The 23,233-nt window shown below is 41.0% G+C and overlaps 1 protein-coding gene across 1 annotated transcript; it reads right to left on the bottom strand.

Moving 5' to 3' along the window:
* Positions 1 to 20,445: 20,445 nt before the first annotated feature.
* LOC142436732 (translationally-controlled tumor protein-like) lies at positions 20,446 to 20,964 on the bottom strand. The gene has a single exon (XM_075540209.1). It carries the CDS (start codon positions 20,962 to 20,964, stop codon positions 20,446 to 20,448), a length of 519 nt encoding a protein of 172 aa, XP_075396324.1.
* Between the last annotated feature and the right edge of the window lie 2,269 nt (positions 20,965 to 23,233).

Raw genomic sequence — 23,233 nt, 5'->3', positions numbered from 1 at the left:
GAGCTAGCCTGAGGGGTGTTAGGTGGTATCTCATGGTTGTTTTGATTTGCATTTCTCTTATGGCAAGGGACTTCGAGCACTTTCTCATATATTTATTGGCCCTATTGATCTCCTCTCTAGTGAAAGTTCTTCTCATTTCTTTTGCCCACTTCCTTAGGGGGTTAACTGTTTTCCTCCTTTTACAGGTCATGATGGTGTTGTAGATTTTAGTAATGAGCCCTTTGTCTGACGTGTCATTACTAAAAATCTTCTCCCAGTCTGTGGGTTGCCTTGTCACCCTCTTGGCAAAGTCTTTCGAGGTGCACAGGTGTTTTATTCTTATTAGATCCCATTTGTCGATTTCCAGATCACCTGTGTGTGTCCCCTTCCCTGTTGCAGTGAGCCTATGTGCTCCCTGGGCCAGTGCTCTGAGATTAGTCCCGATTCCCTCCTTAATGGTCCTGATGGTTTGGGGTTTGACTTCTAGATCTGTGATCCACCTTGAGTGTATTCTTGTGCATGGGGTGAGGTAGACGTCTTGTTTCAACTTTCTACATGTGGATATCCATTGTTTCCAGCACCACTTATTAAAGAGGGCATCTGCTTCCCACTTGACGTTTTTGGGACCCTTGTCGAAGATCAGTTGTCTATATGCTGATGATTTTACTCCTGGGCTTTCTATTCGTTTCCACTGGTCTGAGTGTCTATCATTGTGCCAGTACCATGCTGTTTTGACCACTGTAGCTATGTAGTAGGCATTAAAATCAGGTAGGGCGAGTCCTCCAATTGTGTCCTTCTTCTTGAGGAGTTCTCTGCTAATTCTGGGTTTCTTCCCTCTCCATATGAAGTTGGTGGTCAGTTTTTCCAATTCTTTGAAGAAGGTTGATGGTAATTGGATTGGTATAGCATTGAACTTGTAGAGTGCTTTAGGAAGAACTGTCATCTTTACTATGTTCAGCCTACCTAACCATGAGCAGGGGAGCTTCATCCATTTGTGAAGGTCACTTTTGGTTTCCTGTAATAGGGTTTTATAATTATGCTTATATAGGTCTTTAGTATTTTTTGTTAAGTATATTCCTAGGTATTTCAGTTTGTTCTTGGCTACTGTGAAGGGTACTTCCCTCTTAATCGCCTCTTCCATGGCCCTGTCCGATGTGTAAAGAAACCCTACCGACTTCTGTTTATTGATCTTGTATCCTGCTACTCTTCCGTATTCCTCTATTGCTGTAAGTATTCCAACTGTGGACTTTTGGGGGTCTTCAATGTATAGGATCAAGTCATCTGCAAATAACGATAGTTTCACCTCCTCCTCTCCCAACTGGATCCCTTTGATGTCCTTCCGCTGTCTTATGTTGTTAGCCAGAACCTCCAAAACGATATTGAATAGAAGAGGGGACAGGGGGCATCCTTGTCTTGTACCCTTTTTCAGTGGTATTGTTCTTGTCTTTTCTCCATTGACTATGATGTTGGCTGTTGGTCTTTCATAGATAGCTTGTATGAGCTTGAGGAACTTACCTTCCAATCCTATCTTCATGAGTGTTTTGATTAGGAATGGATGCTGGATGTTGTCAAATGCTTTTTCTGCATCTATGGATATTATCATATGGTTTTTATCCTTTTTCTTCTCGATGTGGTGTATGATATTGATGGATTTTCGGATGTTAAACCATCCCTGCATCGCTGGGATGAATCCTACTTGGTCGTGGTGAATGATATGTTTGATGTTCCTTTGTATTCTATTGGCCAATATTTTGTTAAGGATTTTTGCATCTATGTTCATTAGAGATATTGGTCTATAATTCTCTACACCTGTGGGGTCTTTTCCCTGTTTGGGTATCAAAGTAATGCTGGCTTCGTAAAATGAGTTTGGGAGCTTGCCGTGCTTTTCTATGTTATGGAATACTTTGTGGAGGATCGGTGTCAGCTCTTCCCTGAATGTTCGGTAAAATTCTGCTGTGTAGCCATCTGGCCCTGGGGCCTTTTTCCTTGGTAGGTTTTTGATGACACTCTCTATTTCTTCCTTCGCTATGGGTTTGTTGAGGTTCTTGATCTCTGTCTCAGATAATCTAGGGATAGATTGTTTTTCTAAATATTTATCCATGTCTTCCAGGTTTCTGAATTCATTAGAATACAAACCTTCATAGTACTTTGTGATTATCCTTTTTATCTCATTGGGGTCTGTTGTTATTGCCCCCGATTCATCCCTCATCCTGGCTATTGATGATTGTTCCTTTCTATCTTTGGTAAGCTTTGCCAGGGGAGTGTCAATTTTATTAATTCATTCATAAAACCAGCTTCTAGTTGCGTTAATCCTTTGCATTGTTCTTTTGTCTTCCCACTGGTTTAACTCCGCCCTGATTTTTATTATTTCTTTTCTCTTGCTATTGGAGGGGTAGTTCTGTTGACTCTGTTCTAGTTGTTGGAGGTTTTGTGTTAACATATCTGTCATACGCCTTTCTTCTTTTTTCATGTATGCATTCAGTGATATCAAGCTACCTCTGATAACTGCCTTTGCAGTGTCCCATAAGTTTTGATATGTTGTATGCTCGTTCTCATTAGTTTCTAGAAATTTCCTGATATCCTCTCTGATCTGGACCTTAACCCATTCATGTCGCAGGAGATCGTTGTTTATTCTCCAATTGGTGGCCCTTGCTTTTCTGGGTGCCCTTCTATTAATCTCCAGCTTTATGGCATGGTGGTCTGAGAAAGACGTCTGGATAATATCTATGTGTTTGAATTTACTCAGGCTGGCCTTGTGCCCCAGCATGTGATCTATTCTTGAGAAAGATCCGTGTGGATTGGAGAAGAATGTGAAACCTTTTGCTTTTGGATGAAAGGCTCTATAGATGTCTATCAGGCCCTGTTGCCTAATTACATTGTTTAGCTCTCTGGCCTCTTTGCTGAGCTTCTTTCCCTGTGACCTGTCTTTCTCTGATAGTGGAGTGTTGAAGTCCCCCACTATTATTGTTGTTTCCGTGATTTCTTCTGTCATTTTTTTAATAGTTTGTTTGACGAAATTTGCCGCACCATTATTAGGTGCGTAAATATTCAGTATGCTTATTGCTTCCTGGTTTACTGAGCCTTTGAGCATTATGTAATGTCCCTCTTTGTCTCTTTTTATGTTTTGGATCTTGAGATCCATTTTGTCGGAGATTAAGATAGCCACCCCTGCCTTCTTGGAGTTACCATTTGCTTGGTAAACTTTCTGCCAGCCCTTTATTCTCAGCATATGCTTGTCTGCTTGCTTAAGGTGTGTCTCTTGCAGGCAGCAGATTGATGGGTTATGTTTTCTAATCCAATCCTCCAGCCTCTTTCTTTTAACATATGAATTGAGCCCATTTGTATTCAAAGTGATTATTACAATCTCTGGCTTCATGGCTGCCATATTCTGTTTTGTGTTTTGGGTCTTTGCCTATCTTCCTTCATATCAGTGTACTGCGTTTGAGTGGAGGGTTTCTATCCTGTCCTCTTTTCCATCTGAGACCGTGTTGTCCTGGTACGTGTTGCTGGCATGTTGGCTTCTAGATGGAGATGGGCTATATGGTGGTCTCCTGGTGGTTCTAGTTGGAGCTTGATCTTCTGGCCATAGTGAGTCAGCCAGTATGTTCTGCAGGGTCGGGTGACTTGCAGTATATTTTTTGAGTTCTTCCTTGTCCTGGAAGACCCTTATCTTACCCTCTATCTTAATGGATAACTTGGCAGGGTATAGGATTCTGGGGGAGGCATTTTCATCTTTCAGTTTTTGGAAGATGTTGCTCCATTCTCTCCTCCTCTTCATGGTTTCAGCTGATAAGTCTGAGCATATCCTTACCTGCGCTCCTTTGTATGTGACTGTCTTCCTTTCTCTTGATGCTCGTAGAATTTTCTCTTTTTCCTCTAAGTTGGATAATTTTACAATTATATGCCTTGGCGTGTTCTTCTTGGTGTTTAGCTTAGCCGGCGTCCTCTCTGCTTCCTGTATGAGAGTCGGATTCTCCTTTGTTAGGTTGGGGAAATTTTCTTCCAGGAATTCCTTTGCTATCTTGGCGGTCGATTTGTGTGTTATGTTGTGTTCCGGTAGACCGATTATTCGAATATTATTCCTCTTCATAGCATCTGTCATTGATCTCAGGCTGTCTTCTGTTTCTTTAATTTTCCTATCTGATTGTTTTTCTCGCTTGCTTCGTTTGGTTTGAGCGTCCTCGAGTTCACTGATACGGTTCTCAGCCTCCTCCAGCCTAGATATAGCTTCTGTGACCTTTTGTGTGGCCTCTGCTACCTCCTCTGTTAGTTTCTGCAGTTCCTTTTGGTGGATAGTATTCATCCCCTCTATTGTGGACTTCATCCCCTCTATTGTGCATTTCATCCCTTCTATCGTTGCATCCTTATTTTGGTTTGCTTCTCTTAGCTCCTGTATTACTGCAAGCAGAGTTCTGAAGATTTCCTTTTGTGGCTGATCTATATCTGTTTCTTCTATGAGTGACGTTAGGTCTGTTAAAGTGCCTCGTTTTTCTGATTTTTTTGTTGGGAGTGATGTGGTCTGTTGATTTTTCCTTGATCCTTTAATAGGCCCCATGCTTCTGGGAGACAGGAGTAACCTTATTGTGTGTAGGCTCAGGCCACTGTGCCGTCTCCTGGGGTGGCTGGGGCGGGCTGCGGCAGGCTTAGGGCTGGCACTGGGGACCCAACAGGGCCCCAGGCGGTGAGAGCTGGCTGGAGCTCACTGATGGCTCCTCAGGGGCTGCAAAGCCGAGACCCAGGCTCCACTGCAGGTGGAGTGTTTGATCTGCCCGGGCTGTGAGCGGGCGCGGGGAGGCCCCTTGGATAGCTGCGCAGGCAGCTGCGGGACACTGTAGGGAACAATGGTGTTCGCTCTCCGCCCTTTTGGCGCGAAACCGCAGGGGGTAATGGCGCCGGCAAAGGAGGCTTGGCGCAAAACCGCAGGGGGCGATGGCGCCCTTCCTCTGCTCAGGCTCAGAGTCGCGGCCGCCAGGGTCCCCGCAGCACCCTGGGGAGGGCACCTACTCTTGTGCCTTGCGCAGGGGTGGGCCCTTGGTGGGCAGACTCCACAGCGCGGGGCGCGGCGCTCCGCGGAAGCTCAGGGTCCGGGACAGGCGCGGGTTGAGCTATGGCTCCTGTTGGCAGGAAGTGCACAGCGCAGGGTCCCCGCCAGGAGTGGAGCTGGCGCTAGGCTGCCAGGGGCTGGCGGGGGCGGGCGGGGGTGGGAGGCCAGCGCACGGAGGGCAGGTGGAGAGGTCCGCGGCAGCGGTGCGGGTGGATGGTCCCCCGTGGGGGTCGCCAGACAACCCGCGGGTCCGCTCCCCTGAGCTTGGATGAATGGAGGGAGGGACGTGGGCCCGAGGGCAGATCGCTGCCCTGCGGGGAGAGGGGAACTGCGGGAGAGGAAAGCTTCTCTCCCAGTGGAGATCCGCGAGTGGGGAGTGGGGAGTGGGCCGCTGGAGTAGGCAGGGCAGGCAAGCGGCTCTGGGCTGGCGTCGGGTTTGGGGTTGGAGCCTAAGCCGGTCGCCAGTGAGCTCACGGCAGCTTAGTGGCCAGAGATGTCCCACTAGTCCGGTCCTCTTTCACCTAGACCCCTGCTCCGGACAAATACGTGGGGTAGGACTGGGGTGCTGTCCCAGGGGGATATTTCACTCACCAGACTCTTACTATTCAGCTACCTGGTCGCCAATCCCGCTTTGTTTGGAGAAGCTCTCAGAGCATGCGGGTGTCCCTGTCGGCCATCTTCCCCCTCCTCTGTGGCTGGAAGTTTTAAACTACTGACTGAGCAGTTAGCAGCCAAATGTTTCATTAGTGCTCCATCCAAGATAGATTTGTTTATTCTTCTTCCTGTCTGTGGTGTAGTCAATATTCTGCACAAATAACACAACAATTAAAATAAATTAATTTTTAGCTTTACTCATTGTCCACTTTAAAAATATTGGATATGTTGTAATGAATATACCATGGTCTGGTTTGAGCCAAGCTCCCCGTGTTGATTTCAACACTTTAAGTGGATCCTTTGCAGAAGATTTTCTCCAATAAAATATGTTTTTGGATTTATTGACAGTTTTTGCCACAGATTATGGATCCAAATAAAATAAAAACTCTTTTTTTCAGGGTAGCAATAATTAAACTCACAACTTTCTTCTAGTTCTTAAACACTTCCTCCTCCCCCACCCCACCCCATTATCATGATACCAATTCTACCTTGAAAACCTGGTTAGACCACAGTATGCACAGTGGTGCAGATGGGAACTGGAAACACAGGGAATCCAGGACAGATGAACCCCTCAGGATCAGTGGTGAGAGTGGTGATACCGGGAGGGAGGAGTGGGTAGGAAGTGGGAGCTGATCACAAGGATCTACATATAACCTCCTCCCTGGGGGATGGACAACAGAAAAGTGGGTGAAGGGAGATGATGGACTGTGTAAGATATAACAAAGTAATATTAATTTATAAATTATCAAGTGTTCATAAGGGAGGGGGGAACAGGGAAGGAGGGGAAAATGAACAGCTGATGCCAAGGGAAAAAATCATATCATTGTGAATGAGGGGGAGTTCGGAGTGGAGACCCAGACCCATATGATTGTGATTGGTTCCCTCTTTCTATCCCACCTTCCCCTTATCCTCATGGTATCGCTACTCTCATTATTTGTCCTGACGGGTTTATCTCTCCTGGATTCCCTGTGTTTCCAGTTCTTATCCGTACCAGTGTACATCCTCTGGTCTAGCCAGGTTTCAAAGGTAGAATTGGGATCATGGTAGTAGGGGGGAGGAACAATAAAGAGCTAGATGAAAGTTGTATGTTTCTTCAGTGGTATACTGCATACTGACTGGCTGCTTTCCTCTCACAACCCTCTGTAAGGGGATGTCCAGTTGCCTACAGATGGATCTTGGGTCTCCACTCCGAACTCCCCCTCATTCACAATGATATGATTTTCCCCCTTTGATTTCTGATGCCTGATTCCATTGACAACTTGTGATCACACAGGTTGTTGTGCTTCTTCCATGTGGGCTTTATTGCTTCTGAGCTAGATGGCAGCTTGTTTATCTTCAAGCCTTTGAGATGCCAGACGTTATATCTTCTGATACCCGGTCATCTTAAGCTTTCTTTACCACATTTGCTTATATACCGCTTTGTCTTCAGTGATCTTGTCAGGAAGGTGAGCATCATGGAATGCCAGTTTAACAGAACAAAATGTTCTGGCATTGAGTAGAAGCCCAATGTCCATCTGCTAATTTAATACTAAAACTATAAATATATGCACATCTTCATATATAAACATATTTACATGTATACATGTCTGTATTTAGATATCTCTAAATGCCCTTTGCCTCCTAGTTATTTGCTCTATTTTCTATTCCTTTCCTCATGTCCCACTCTCATTCTCAGACTTCATTTGGGTTTCAGTAATTCCTCTTAGTTACTTTGCTCTTTGTCAAGGCCTACCTGGTCTCCCATTCCCTCCTTGCCATTGATTTTGGTTCCTTTGCCCCTGCATTTGTTAACACATATTTCCTTTCCCCCAAATCCCCCTCTCCCAGATACCCCCGGAACTGCCAGTTCCATTGTTTTTTCCTCCAGATTCTTTGTCCTACCTACCTTATCTAGATAGACCTACATAGATAATAATATGCACAAAAATAAGACAGTACAAAGCAAAGCAACAAAAGAAACGAAATAACAAAAAGAAAAGCCTGTAAATCAGCAGTTCTCAACTTGTGGGTCGTGACTCCTTGGGGGGGGGGTGGGGGGGATCGAACGACACTGCCACAGGAGTCGCCCAATTCACAACACTAGAAAAACTATAGTTATGAAGTAGCAACAAAAATAATTCTATGGCTTGGGGGGGGGGTCACCACAACATGAGAAACTGTATTAGAGGGTCGTGGCATTAGGAAGGTTGAGAACCACTGCTGTAAATAGTTCAAGGTCTGTTTGTTGACCTTTAGGAGTGTTTTCTGGTGGAGTGTGATGAGGTGCCACTCCTGGCCCCAAAGTCTATTTTTTATATTCCCTTGGGACTCAATGTTCTGCTCCCCTTGTTGTTCTGTCACACACCTTTAGTGTTTTGCCTCGGTGTGGTGGGGTCAGATTGGACACAATTCCCAGTGTCTCCAGTGTTGTTCCCCATCATGCTATGGGTCAGTGAAGGATGTTGTGCCGCGTAGTGGGGCCAGCCCTATGGACCTCTCTATGCATTGGCTGCTCTGAGCTGGAATATCGTCCTCAGGACTTGGTGGCCCAGCATGTGCCCTGCTCTCCCTTGCACCTCCTTCCTTTGCACCTGTGTGCTCTGATGAGACATGTCCCTTTCCCTGAGCTGTAGTTTCAGTGTGGTCCTCTGAAGTACATTCTTCTTGGCGGGGGGGGGGGGGCGGGGAGACTGTCCAGGTAGTTGGGATTGTGGCCCGCCCCTCAAACCTCTCTATTGGTTCCCTTCTTCATGCTAGTATGTTTCATTCGTGTCATGGAGTACCGGGCTGAAGTCTGGCCCCTCTTTCCCTGTGGAGATAAACAATACCCTCCCCTTTGGTGGGTTAGTACCCCGTTGTCCTTTTTTTTTCCCTTTTGCCCTCTCATTTTGAATTGGCTTCCATATGTATCCCTAGATTTGGTCTGACCCCTGCCATACTACCTAGACCTTGCCCAGGAATGTTTGTATACACTAGCTTTTCCCCTATGCCACTTGTGCATAAATAAAAATCTTGATTTAAAATTATGCTCAAACTATTAGGAATGCTCTTTATTGGTTCAGTTGTAAGAATTTAATTTTCTTTGTTCTGTTTTTGAATCAATACTCAAGGCTATAGTCTGGGATCTTCCTTAGTAATCTCTTTACATTCTATTAACTTTAATCAAGAAATACCTCTTTGTCATATGTTATTAATTTGATTTTCTTCCATCTTGATACCATGTTTTTTATTATGCCTAGTTTTCCAGATTAAAAAAAATAGTATCTTTACTGATTTTAAATTACCCAACAACATCCCATTATTCTGTTTGAATAGCTTGCACTATTTTTCACATTAAGGATGCTTATAAGTGCCAAAAGACAGACCAGCATTTTTATGGTATTATCTTACTAGATCATATATAACAACCATCTGATATCACCACAAATTTCAGAAGTTCTACATCCATCTTGGATTCCTGGCAGTTCCGTTGATCTGGAATTAAAGGTGTCTCTGAGTTATTTTAGCATCATTTTATATTTGTGTCATAATGATAATAGTTTTAAAATTTGAGAGTTAATTTAAATGTCTCTTTTGTAGAATTCACATTAATATGCACATCCACCAGTCTGCAGACAAGTACTTGTTTTCCAAATTTGGGAACATAGACAATTCCCAATGTGTTTGTTTAATCATATTAATTAATATTCAGTCAGTTATTGAAACATTGTTTATCCATAATACTGTACAGTACATTTGAATTTTTTATGCAATTTGTTTATTTCTTTCTTTCTCTTGTTTTTAAAGAACAGTTTCCCTTTTTTTTCAGGTTTGTTTCCCTTCAGCTTCTAATCTTTGCTTAGGCTTTGGAGATGGTCGTCGGACTGTACCTGTAGGTGTAAAATGGGGTGGGAAGGTTTAGACTTCATGTGAAGGTTCTGGGATTCAAGTCACTGGTTCCTGACAACCTTGCTGTGAGTAGCACAACTCACAAAATAACATGACTTCCCATACAGCTTGGGAAGCATATATGCACTAAGGCATTCGCTATGGAAATGTCTTTGAAGGCTGTGGTCTACATTGTTCTCTATTACAAAGTTCTTCATGGCCTTGTCTCTGGGCTCACAGCAGGCACAGTTCATGCAGCAAATAGTGTGTCTGCAGCCAGTGGCTTTCTTGGCATGACCATTGTTATGTCTTTCCTTTTTCATCGCTGAAGAGAGGATGTGAGAGAAAGGGCAGTCCCAGCTCCTTCATTTGTTGATGTCATGATAGCTCCTCAAATGGTTGATAAAAGCCCTAAAACAAACAAGTTTCCAGTCTTCAGTATCTCTAGTTAATATTTCCAAATTAACTTGTTTTTAAACTATATATTCAATTATTTGCTATGGAAGGTGTTGCTCCACACCCACACACAGAAAAAATATAATGTAGACGATGGTGTTTATAGTAGAGAGTTTCTATCATAAACTATTACTATAGGATACAGATGGACATTGGACAGTCCAAATGGGCAGTGATGTTTGCTATGTAATCAACTGGCGGACGTGTCACAAAGTTAGTAGAAAAGAGAATTAAAGGTAATGGAAGTTTTGTGCACAAATTCTGAATGGTGTTCATATTGGTAAGTCTATGAGATGAATTGAAATCTTTGGAGAAGTGAATGTAGATGGTTCGAGAATGACAATAATGACAAAACCCAAAGGTAGACTTTATGGAACACACAACCATTTGTCAAATCCTTATCAAATGAAAGTTGATCAGAACTTTAAGCTGCATCTTTCTTTTCACACATGTTTGAATGCTTAATCCTCAGATGAAGCTGAATATGTGGACTATTTTTGGACTCAGTGACTGGTGAGGGTGAGGCCGTGGATTTTACCACTGAAGGATGGGCACTGCTGGGTGTTTCTCAGAAGCAACTCTACAGAGATGTGATGGTGGAGACCTTCAAGAACTTAGTGATAGTAGGTATGAATAGCTTATTTCAAATTAATGCATTATTTACCAAATACAGGTGATTGTTGCCTCCATCACTGGGATAAGGGATAGGGATACCTGGTTAAATATGACAATAAAGTTAATTTTATCTCAGTTCTGATTATATCCAAAGTTTCCCATGATCACAAATCTCTACATATTACAGTCTGCCACTACTCTGTCAGTTTTGCACAATATTAAACTTCCATGATTTTATTATGGAAGCTACACAAGTATTTCAAATACTAGCAGTATTACCCATGCTAAACAGGTATCTGTGCAACTGTGCAACTTCCCAACTGAGCAGACTTGTAGTAAGGAAGAAGTGTTCCACTTCTGGAATATAAGCCACTGGTAAACACCGACTCATAATGGAACATTCTCTGATACAGTGACAAAGAAGAGCCCCATGCAGTTAAAAATATCCAAAATCTCATTTTTCACCCACAGACCAGGATGTCAATATCAAATTTCTGATGTTCCAGTTACCACACAATGTGTACCACCTATGTAACCATAGTATTAGTGCATTTATTAAATGTTTGAAAGGGAAAAAGTAATTTATTTTGCAAATTATTCACACCTGCATACTTTTTGAAATCTTGAAAAATCAAAGTATTGAAACAGCTTCAGGGAAATGTTAATAGGACTTTTTTTTTCTGTCAGGAGCAGTATGCTGGTAAAATCTATTTTGTTCTCTCAGAGTAGTAAGAGAAATGTCATGGGAGAGGGCAGAAAATTCATTCAGGATCATTGTGTCACGAAAGCATTGACCAACTCTTTATGGAAGAAATTTTACTTGATAAATTTGTAAGTAAAAGTCTCAATTGCCCAAGAACATTCTGCACAAATGCCTGCCCTTGCGTTTTCATTAATTTTAGACATTACTACAACACCTGTGTTCATGAAAGAAAAGAAAACCACATTCATCTTTAGTGTTACATCTGCCCTGTGCACCATAGCTTTTTAATTTGCTCTTCTAATTATAAACTACATATGTTACTGTTGTTGTTAATCTTCAAGGATGCTTAATTGCTAATTTCTCTTTGAACATGGTTAAAACATCAAAAAATATTTACACGACAAAGTATTTCTTGTCTCATAGCTACTTCTTGTCTGTGTATAATGCTGTTCTTTTTGTTTCCTACTGTGAACTTCAATATGTATAATTGGTTCTGCTTCTCATATGTTAATGATTAAGAAAAAACTAACCACTGAAAATGTAATGGTAAGATTCTTGAAAAATGATACAAGTACCTCCATATTACAAAAAATCTGTAAGTTTCTTGGAAGTGTAAAGCAAGATAACAAGAACCCACTTTTGAGGTGAGTGTAATTTATTTGAGAGAGAGCAATGCTCCAGATTTGAGTTGGAAGGATATATTATGTTATTTAAGTACATGTATGAGGAAAGAGACCGAAGCGAGCATTTTGACATTTTAAGTACATGTAGAGTAGATGATTAAGTACTCATCTAATAGCAAAATGAGGCAATTCAGAACCTGCCAGTGCCTCTAAAGAACCAATCCTTTGGTGATCTCCTTCTTTAATACTTACAGATAAGCCGCTCAGAGCCAAAATTGTCTTATCATCTTATAATACCCTGTCTTTACATGTACATGTAGGAATATGTTGTTTATATATATAAATATGTAAAGATATAAATGATATAAAATAAATATCTGTGCATAATCAACACACCGTCTACACATATAGATCACCTCATATTAAGTTGGTGATCAACGTTCTTTTCACCAGCACTATGACTTAGTAGCCAACACCTAATTCACCTGGTGTAGTGGTGAAGGAAAAAAAAAAGTCACTTTTCATCATTAGTGTTACATCTGCATTGTGTCCCGTAGTTTTTAATTTGATCTTCTAATTAGAAACTGTACACATTATTGTTAGTGATAAACTTCTAAGATGTGTTTAATTGCCAATTGCTCTTTGAATATTGCCTGCTAACCACAAGTTTGGCAGTTCTAAACCACCACCTGTTCCAAGGGAGAAACCTAAGGCCTTGTACTGCATTGAAAAGCTATCATCTCAGAAAACTACGGGTAAATTTTTACATGCACCTGAAGTGTTGAACTGAGTCATAATCCACTCAAAGTGAATTTTGAGACATAGTTGGTACATCAACAAACCAAAATCCATGAAAAAATAGAAATTATTCCAGAAAACATTTAATTCCATCTCATGTTATTGTAGATGAAAATAAATGTATGTTTGTATATATGCATATGCAGTCACAGAAACATAAGGCTTGTGGTGCATGATATTAAGCATTTCATTGCTAACTGAAAGGAGAGTGGTTCTAACACATCGGCCACACATTATGAGAAATACGATATTATTGTTCTGATAAAAATTAATATTCCTATCTACCTTATAGCGTCACAATGAGTAGAATGACTAAATTACAGCCTATATCTCTATCCATATATCTATTAGAATATAATATAAAAGCATATGCATTACAAATATGGTTGCATATACAAATGTATAACCTATACATATATTAATTCAATTACCAAAATTATGACTAAAGAAATGGCACTCAATATAAAGTGTCAACATTTATTTTAATAGTACACTTAAAATATTTATTGCAGATATATAGTTTTAATCCCTGTGAATTACTTTTAAATATTTAAATATATTTCTCATATGCCCACTTATATAATTTCTCCATATTTTATTAACTCACCAACCATTATGATTGTATCTGATATTTAAATTTATGATTTGCTAGATAATTGAGATAAATTGTGTATGTTTACTATCTATGGGCATAATAAAATGGTAAAAACCTTCTTTTTACCTGCTTGTTTTAGTAGAAAGTATTTGCCCTTGATATCCTCTAGAATATATGAAGTAAATACTATTCATGAGCTCTCCAGTCAAATTGGAATTCTTCCTGAATTAAAAAGACCAGAACACTTATATCCCATGGAACATCTTTGGGATGGAAAATCATTCAAGCATTTACCTTCACTACAGCATAACAAGCAATTTCATACTCAGTTCAATGCTGACAAGTTTAACAAAAATGGAAAAAACAATATGAACATTACAATAGAATTTCTAAAAGAAAGCAAAGGTGACAATAAATAATATAGAAAACTCCATGGAGATCCGTCAACACTCACGGATGATATTGAAATTTTCAATGGAGCTCAATCTCATGAATGCAAGCACTGTGGGAAGGCTTTTACTCAAGACACATGTGTCATTCAACATTTGAAAACTCACAGCAGAGGAATGTGGCAAAGCTTTTCTTAGAGCCTCAGGTCATACTAGACATATGCAAGTTTACACTGGAAGTAGGCCTTATAAACGTAAAGACTGAGAAAAAACTTTTACTAGATCTGCTAGCTTTACACAACATATGAGAATTCACAGTGGGGAGAGGCCTTATGAGTGTAAGGAATACAAGAGAACATTTACTCAATCCACAAACCTCAAAATACATATGAGTATTCACAGTGGGCAGAGGTTTTATGAGTGTAAGGAATGTGGAAATGCCTTTAATAATTCCTCAGAACTCAATCAACATATGAGAATTCATAGTGGAGAGAAGACATTATTACAGTAATGAATGTAGGAACTAATTTATTCAATACTCACACCTCATTAACCATATAACAACTCAAAGTAAAGGGAAGACTTATGAATGTAAGGAACATAGTAACAGATTTAGGAATGTAAGGAATGTAGTAACAGATTTAGTGAATCCAAAAACTTCACTGTACATATGAAAAACCCATATTGCAGAGAAGCATTAGGAATTATGACAAAGCTTTATAACTCTTTAGTAGTGTGTGCGCTCAATTTTCTCATCTGCTGACTTCTATAGATGCAACATAAATTTTATGGATCATTAATTTTATTTATATACAAATATTTTTATGACCTCATCAATATATAGGAATTTGGTAATGTTTTATACACTATTTTCTAAAATTTTATTAAAGAATATATTAATAATCCTGTACCACTATTTTCTGAACATATATACTTTTATATGAATAAATACTTGTGGGGATCTAGCTGTCATATGGTATGTGTATTTATAACAAGTTAATATCAACTCGTTTTTAAGTAACTGTGAAATTCTGTGATCCAATTAGTAGTGTTTCAATGTAGTTTCTGCTGGAATCACACAGGCTACTTTCTGGATGAACTCAAAGTACTATTTTTGTTAGTGGTACCAGGAAAGGGCATTCTGGAGGTGAATCACTGTACAAAAACACCATATATGTTGAGGTGATGAATTTGTCTATAGCAATCAACTAGAACAAAGTCCAACATGCTTTAAGGTGTCAAAGACCCCACAGACAGCCTGGTCTCAATCTAGGACACAAGAGTTTTCTTTTGTTTTCCCAAGAAGAAAATATGACTTTTCATGATCCATGTAAATGATGTGGCTGCTAATCCTAGAAAACATGGTTACTGATTGATAGCATGTCCAATGCACTGTTACTGGTAAAAAACAGACTTGGACATGTGCTTCTGAGCCAGTGGGTCACAGTAATCAGCCTTGTATATTTCACTTGACTACCATGTCTAAAGTAATTTTTATCTTCTTTGCACCAGTTTAAGTCTTTTTATGCCCAAACAGTAATCACAGTGACTAATACTGGATAATTGGAATGAAAGATTTCTTTTGTTTTGTTTTTAATCATTTTATCATACAACTCTTATCACAACCCATACATATATCAATCGCGTAAAGCACATCTGTACATGCATTGCCCTCATCATTCTCAAAACATTTTTTCTCCACTTAAGCCACTGGCATCAGTTCATCTCCCCCGCCTCCACTCCCCCCACCCTCTTGAACCCTCGATAATTTAAAAATTATTTTGTCATATCTTACACTGTCCAACGTCTCCTTTCACCCACTTTTCTGTTGTCCATCCTTGCAATCGGTTCTCCCTTTCCACCCCTTCCTCCCTCCACCCTCCCAGTATTGCCGCTCGTAGCACTGGTCCTGAAGGTATCATCCACCCTGGATTCCCTGTGTTTCCAGTACCGAACTGTACCAGTGTACATCCTTTTGTCTAGCCAGATTTGTAAGGTAGAATTGGGATCAGGATAGTTGCGGGGTAGAAAGCATTTAGGAACTAGAAGGAAGTTGTATGTTTCATTTTTGCTACATTGAAACCTAACTGGCTCATCTCATTCCTGCGGCCCTTCTGTAAGGGAATCTCCAATTGCCTGCAGATGGACTTTGGGTCGCCACTACGCACAGCACAGCCCCTTATTCACAATGATATGATTGTTTGTTCTGAGGATACCTGATACCTGATCCCTTTGACACCTCAGGACCACACAGGCTGGTGTGCTCCTTCCATGTAGGCTTTGTTGCTTCTGAGCTAGATGGCCACTTTTTTACCTTCAAGCCTTTAAGACCCCAGACCCTATATCTTTTGATAATCAGGCACCCTCAGCTTTCTTCACCACATTTGCTTATGCACCAACTTTGTCTTTGGCGATTATGCCAGGAAGGTGAGCATCATGAAATGCCAGTTTAATAGAACAAAATACTCTTGCATTGAGGGGGAACTTGAGTGGAGCCCCAATGGAATGAAAGATTTCTTATCCAACTGGGCATACTCAGGAATCTTGACTCCTCCTTCAAGATCCTGACTTCATTTTGTTTTCAATTTATTAGGTCTGATCTCGGCCCAACATTTTTGTATCTTCACTTCCACTTAGTTCATGGTTAATTGCGTTTATTTTTTAATGAGGAGGGTGCCATTTTATCACCTGGGGTTTCTCCAACCTAAACTTTCAAAATATTAAGGTCCAGTCTCCTGAAGGACAAATCACAGATCTTTTTTATTCAGGGAGTTTCCTGATATTTGTATATTTTTCATTTAGTCATTTTATGTTCTGGTGAATGCCAGGTATAGGTTTTTGTGTATGTGTGTAATTTATTGACATTTGCTCATTTCTCTTAGTTCAAAAATATCAGGTTAAGAAGTTTATTTATCTGAGATAAAAGACATACGTTTAAATTCATATTTTTGATGAGGAAATTCTCCACTCAGAACTCTTTTCAAATGATTGAATTTCAGGGGAAAACATGGCTGCCTGAAAGACTCTTTTAGCAAACTCAACCAATCTCAGTCAGAATATAACTATAACGTATATTATTTTTATTCTCTTTTTAAAAAACTTTAATCTCCCACCCCACCCAGATAACCCAGAACTTCATATAACAGCAAGTCCTTCAACTTGGCAACTAACCAGTGCTGCCATTTACCTCTTAATGACCTCCCCCTGATTAGAAGCGCCCCTTCCCCACCACTAAAACCTCAAGCCTCCATTCCTACTGGACCTCCATTTCCTTTCTGGGACCCCTGCATTGATGATGGCTATTTGGTGTGACACAGAAACCCAATGCCTCTCCACTATGTCCCATGTGACACTGACGCTTAAAGCTGCTAAACAGAGTGTCGCCCCCCCCCCCAAAAAGGGGATCGCTTTCTTATAAACACAGTAACATTGATCTGTTGTGCTCTTCATGTACTATATAGGGAATTGATATGTTAATCTTTTAGATTACTTACTAGATATACTCTATCTATACCACATTCACCACTACCTCAAGACACACCCCTCATTTTCTCAGTGACACCCTTTCACATAAACTATCAAGTACTAGAATACCTCTTGAAATTCCCTTTTCTAATTTATAAAAAAAACATTATACTTAGTCAGAAGACCACTTATGATTATAACATCGCTTAAACCCTACCCTTGTGCTAATATATCCTATTCTCTGTACCTACTCATCTATTAAGATTTCTTCATCTCCGCTCAACAATATTTAGTTATCTGTTATTCTCCTCTAACTCAAAGATCCAGCACCACATGATCTCAACACAGCCCTCAACCCTGCATACTACCTATATTTGAAGTAATATGCCACAACAATAATAAACTTCCATACTTAAGTAGCTTTATAATATATATATATGTGTATATATGTATGTATATGCACCACATCTGGTATTTATATCTCTGGTTGTTGTCCTACATTTGGCATGAGTGTATTCCTATGTCTATTCAGAATCTGTGAAGATTTTCTCTACTCAGTAGAAATGGGTATCCAGAGAGGATGTACTGGTTACCCTCTTTATATTTCCCATATCACCATGTTTGAAGCTTAGCTTTGCATATCTTTCCCACCAGTGATGCCTTATTGTTGTGTCACTGGTTGCACAGTGCATCTCAGTGCTTGGGCAGCTATATCATGATGCTTCTTTGGTAACCCCAGTGGATTAGGGAATTTAGCCCTAGTGGTGCTTTGACAGAAACGTTTGATAGCTAAGGACATGGTCTGTGTGCTACTCCTACCAGTTACTTCACTGGGAAGGACAATGATACGTTTACAGCCTGAGAAACCATGAAAGGGGCAGCTACCTAGGGTGCTGAATGAACTCCATGAGAGGGGTCTGTGTGGGGTCGTATCAACAGTTATACTCTGGGCTCCAAACAGAAAGACAGCGCTTGAACACAGGTCTGCTTTGCATTGTTTGAATGACATTCCAGAGCACATTCACCATGCCTTACTCACCATAATCAGGGTGTCATAATTCTGAGGTCTTGTTCACCCTCTATCTTTTTGCCTTCACTGCCTTTGCAGTTGGTCTCTGGCATGCTTTCCCTGATGCAAATCTCATTTCCCTGAGGTGCGTCTTCTCTGTGTCAGCTTGGTCAGGCCGTGATACTCAGTAGATTGGCAATCATGCTACCTTGTAAATTTGAAGCCCTTGTTGTGTGAAGGCTTATTTGTTGGTCTGTGATCCCAAATTACTCTAGCAAAGAAGATGAGACTGCTACCATTGAGATTTAGCGCATTGGAAGTCCTAGAGAAGAGATCTTCTCAGTCGTACATGGGAGATGTGAGTGAATATAGAGCCAATAGAAGGGTGTTAATTTTTCTTATATATTATGGATATTGTCTTCCATTTGTATAAGTCCACCAGGGTGAGCTTATGTGATAAACCATGTCACAAATGTAGGTTGGAATACCAACCCTTTATCCAGTAAAGGACTAACACCTCTGGTTGGATGTCACCCTGATGGATGCCCTGCACGGTCTTTTATTTTATCTGTTAGCTAGGACATGTGTTAGTAAGCTTGTATGCACTTTCTCAAAGTACACAAGGAATGAGGGAGCAGAATAAGCACTAAGTTCTCATAACAAATGGCCTTACCCGGAAACTCAAGGTGTTGGTCCTTGAGAATGATTTGTCTTCACTTTCGGCAGTCCATGGTGCTGTCAATGTTTTCTGCCATTACTATATTCTAACACTTTGATTCTTCTTCAGTCTTCCTTTCTATGCACTGAAGAATGTATAACTTTCACATTCCTTGGTCACAGGAAATTGAAAATACTGTCTGCACACTTCTTTAATTTCCTTTTCTCAATTGTGTTTTAAATATATTACATGCCCTAAATCAATGACACTACAAGCAGAAGAATCATATGCTCCAAGGGGATGATTGATAAAGTTATCTGCATTAAAGAAAAAAAAATCTGGAAGGTGAGAAGAGGTGAATAGAAAACACAGAGTTAGGGGTGGATGTGGGGGTCACACTTAACCCTAGCTCAATCTAAGAACAATTAGTTCTTATGACCTTGCCCTGATCAGTATGTGCCCTTTTGAAGGAACCACAGGTGTGGGTGCTACAGCAAAGTGTGGTGAAGAAATGAGATGGTATCTTGCTCTCAGAAAGAATGGTGTCTGGGGTCTTAAGCTTTGTTTTTAAACAAGCAGTCATCTCAGTGTAACGTCAACTAAGTCCACATGGAGAAGAACACCAACATGCTGATCAAAGGATTGCCAATAGTCACATTCAAATCTAAGGAGAGAATTGTATCAGAGTTTAATTTTTTAACTCTGATTTTGAGAAGGCTGTGGATGACATTTGAAGGCCAAATACATTTGCGGGTTCTACACAAGGAATAAGCTTCTGGTGATTTCTCTCTGACCATAAATAAGGGATGGGAATAACCTGGTTATCAGACAGAGTATTAGAGAGATGATTATAGCAGATTGAAATAAAAAATCTGACTTGAAAGTTAAAAACTTGTTATTTGATCTCCCTATTGATACACTTTCACCTTAATCTTGTTTTTTAATACTTTCTGGTTTTGGTTTCCAAATTGAGTTTATTTCTTTACTGTTGTTGTTATTGTTGGCAGCCTTCTGAGTCTGTTATGGATCTTTCTATACATATTTGGTATATAGAACCCAGTGTGGGTGACTCTATAGCTACATTAAGGGTTCCTGGTGGGAGATAATGAGGAGTTGCTATCAAGAAATTTAAGCAAAAACAAACAAAAAAGAAATATAAGCCAAAAGAAAATGTTTGAAACTGATAGTCATTTGCATGACAAGATACAACTATTGAATGATGTGATATCTGGATTAGTTCTCAAAATGGTTTGAGGAAAAAGAACGAATCAGAAAATTCCAAGGCTTCTGCAGGCATACTTTAAAATCCTCAAGGTAACATCTTTGCTTTTCAACACTTTTTTTTTGGTTGCATTTCCAACTCTTTATTTTAGTTTTGTTTAAATGCATTTTATTTTTAGACAACCTACACGACATTTTTGTGTTTTTTTCTTTAAAAAAAAAAGCCTCTGCTCCAAAAAATCAAGGTCACCGCTCCAAGTCAAGGTCACAAGTCGACGCAGAGCTCATGATGGCATCAGTTCCGTTTGTCTCGGTCCTGGTGTCGTGTGGGCGGACCGCAGACAGCTAGGAGGAGGGGCCGTCGGGCGGTCGGTCGTGCGTTGCCCACTGTCAGCACTTCTCCATCTCTAAGCCGTCCTTGAAGAAGATCATGTACGGGGTCCCGCCGCCCTCGCGGTAGTCCAGCAGGGCCACCATGCCGTCGGGAATCGTGTTCTCGCCCTGAAAGAACTGGTACTTCTTGAAATTGGCGAGGATGTGCTTGATCTGCTCGGCAGCCCCGGTCATAAAGGGCTTCATGCGTTGCGGCTTCCGCTCCTCCAGCTTGCCTTTGAGGGATTTCATGTAGTCCTTGATGTACCTCTTGTAGGCCTCCTTGGTGAAGCTGGTCTCCTGCAAGTGATGGTTCATGACGATGTCCACGTCGGTGACCACCTTGTGCTCGGGCCCGTCGCCCTCGGGGCCTTCAGCGGATGCGTTACCGCCGATGAGCGCGTCATAGATGTGGCCTTGGGCCCTGCGGACCATGGTGCCCTCCACTTCCAGACACAGCCCGCCCGTGATCTCCCAGATCTTGTACACGTCAGAGAACAGCTCATCTCGGCTGATGAGGTCCCGGTAGATGATCATGACGGTGGCGAGAGGGCGGTGGCTGCGCTGGCTTCGGGCAGCTCGGAGCTCCAAGAGGACAGCGCTGAAGGGAGCGAAAGTTACAGTTGGCGCTGGGGGAGGGGCGGCCGGCGCAAGGGGAGGGGCATCTGGCAGAAGGGGCGGGGTGCTTTTCAACACTTTCAAGATGTCTTTTGAAGCAGATTTATCTACTGTCATGGTTCACTTGATCTCTTGACTTCTGCTTCCATGGGCACTTATTGTGCATGCAAGCAAGATGTAATCATTGACAATCCCAATATGTTCTAAAATTCTCATTATGCTATGTATTGGTCCAGTCACATAAAATGTAACTTTCTACCCACCCCTATGGGAAGAGAATGACTTTCTGTTTGTGAAAGCCTTACAAGTGTTGTATTTATTTCTTTCATAATGAGCATGTGTAACAGAAAGCATACAAGTCTACTTTTGGGGTGAACTGGGTGTAATCTATATTGAATTTTGAAGATATGGATTTACTTGCTGTATTCAATATAAACAGGGCAAACAGATTGGTATGTACTGCTCACTCTCTATCTCTTTTAAAGCTCAGTACCTATTCGGGGCCCTCATTGTGTTTAAATATCTTAATTATATGCAGAGGTTCATTATCTGTATCAACTTTCTGGGGTCATAATTCTTTGTAGTGTAGTAATTACGTAATGATGTCAGTTTTAGAGTCTGGTCGAGTAGTATGCTCAGTGGGTCTATTAATCAAGAGATGGTGGCTTCAAACTCACCAAGTTTCCAATTGAGAAAGGTGAGAAGTTTGCTCCCATAAAGACATATTTTAGTTTTTATCAAAGTACCTGATACTTCCTCTTGAGTGGAAATGGAATGGTCCACGTGTACTTTATAGGAGAAATGTGTGGTTTTTCTAATCCCAGAAAGAATTACAGTCATAAAAACTCACAGGGGCAGTTCTACCTTGTCCTAAATAGTTATTAGTCTGCTCTGATGCAATGGCAGTGAGAATATTTTTACTCTTATTCTGGATTATGGTATATAATGAAAACATTTTCAGTTGCCTGCAGGGATGTGGGTGATTTTTCTGTTTTCCTGATAGTAGGACATGCAATAGGGCCAGTAGTTTGGGGATCCTATTATGGACAGCATTGAGGGAACTAGGGAGCAATTCTAGTCTGTCCAATGATTGGCTATGAGGGGGAATGGACACAGTGTTACTAGGCTTGATTTATTTTATGTTGATGATATAAAATGAAACTCTGATGGATCAGTTGTGATGGTATCATGTGTGAAGACATTCCATGGTAAAGGGATTCAGGCTGTTTGGTAAATCCTTTACTCCCTTCATAAGCTTTCTGAGATAAAGGTAAAGGGATTATCCTGAGGTATAGCAGCACAGCCTTTCATCTCTGAAAGCATTATAGAGAATTGAAAAGAGAGATGTAGGACCTGACTACAGCAAGAAAGGAGACCTGGATCAGAGTTCTTCTGTGGACCAGCAGTCCCTACACAGTGAACCTCCTAGATCCAAGGTAATGTTGAAGCACACATACACATACACAGTGCTATCTAAAGCAAGTTAATCCCACAGATAGTACAAGCAGACAAGGAACTTGCCCCAGAAGCAACAGAATAAGAGAGGCTTAACCTATGGCTGATAGGCTACGTAACATAAGCCACAGAATTCTACCCACCTAATTTATAAGAAAATACACTTTAAACGGAAAACCCCCCAATTAGTGATGATTCCTTCAAAACACACTTAAAAACTAAGAAAATGTGCTGGACTCTTCTTCAGAGCTCAACACTGAACACATCTGGTTGGATGCCATTTTTGGAAGGGTATTGCCCATCCCTCTTCCCTTTCACGTTCTTCAATGTTATTGAAATCACTTGGGTTTATGGAACAGTCGGTTTTTTGTAATGGGTTAGGTTCTTTATCGGCTTGCTTGGCCAGGATTCTCAGAAGGTTAACGATTACGATAATGTCAGCCTAGGTGACAAGTAATGCCATCACATCCATGAAGAGATTTTCTGTCAGCAGCCAGAAGTGGGAGGTGCTATCCTGGTGGGTGTGGTTTCCCCCAGTATAAATGTAAGTGGATTCTCTCTGTAAGCTGTGCAGATTTGGCCAGGTCCAGGGCCTCACCATACTTGTGCATCTCCAGACTTGAGACAGCATCTTGCCATATTTCCTACATAACTTGGATTCATCCTTCTGCATAGCCTGGGAGGAAGCAGCCTACCGTCCCACGTTCCCATCTTGGATTCCTCTGGTACTCAC

This window comes from Tenrec ecaudatus, unplaced genomic scaffold (assembly GCF_050624435.1).
Source record: "Tenrec ecaudatus isolate mTenEca1 unplaced genomic scaffold, mTenEca1.hap1 Scaffold_554, whole genome shotgun sequence".
Classification (NCBI taxonomy): Eukaryota; Metazoa; Chordata; class Mammalia; order Afrosoricida; family Tenrecidae; genus Tenrec; species Tenrec ecaudatus.
This window is presented reverse-complemented; position numbering and strand designations above follow the sequence as displayed.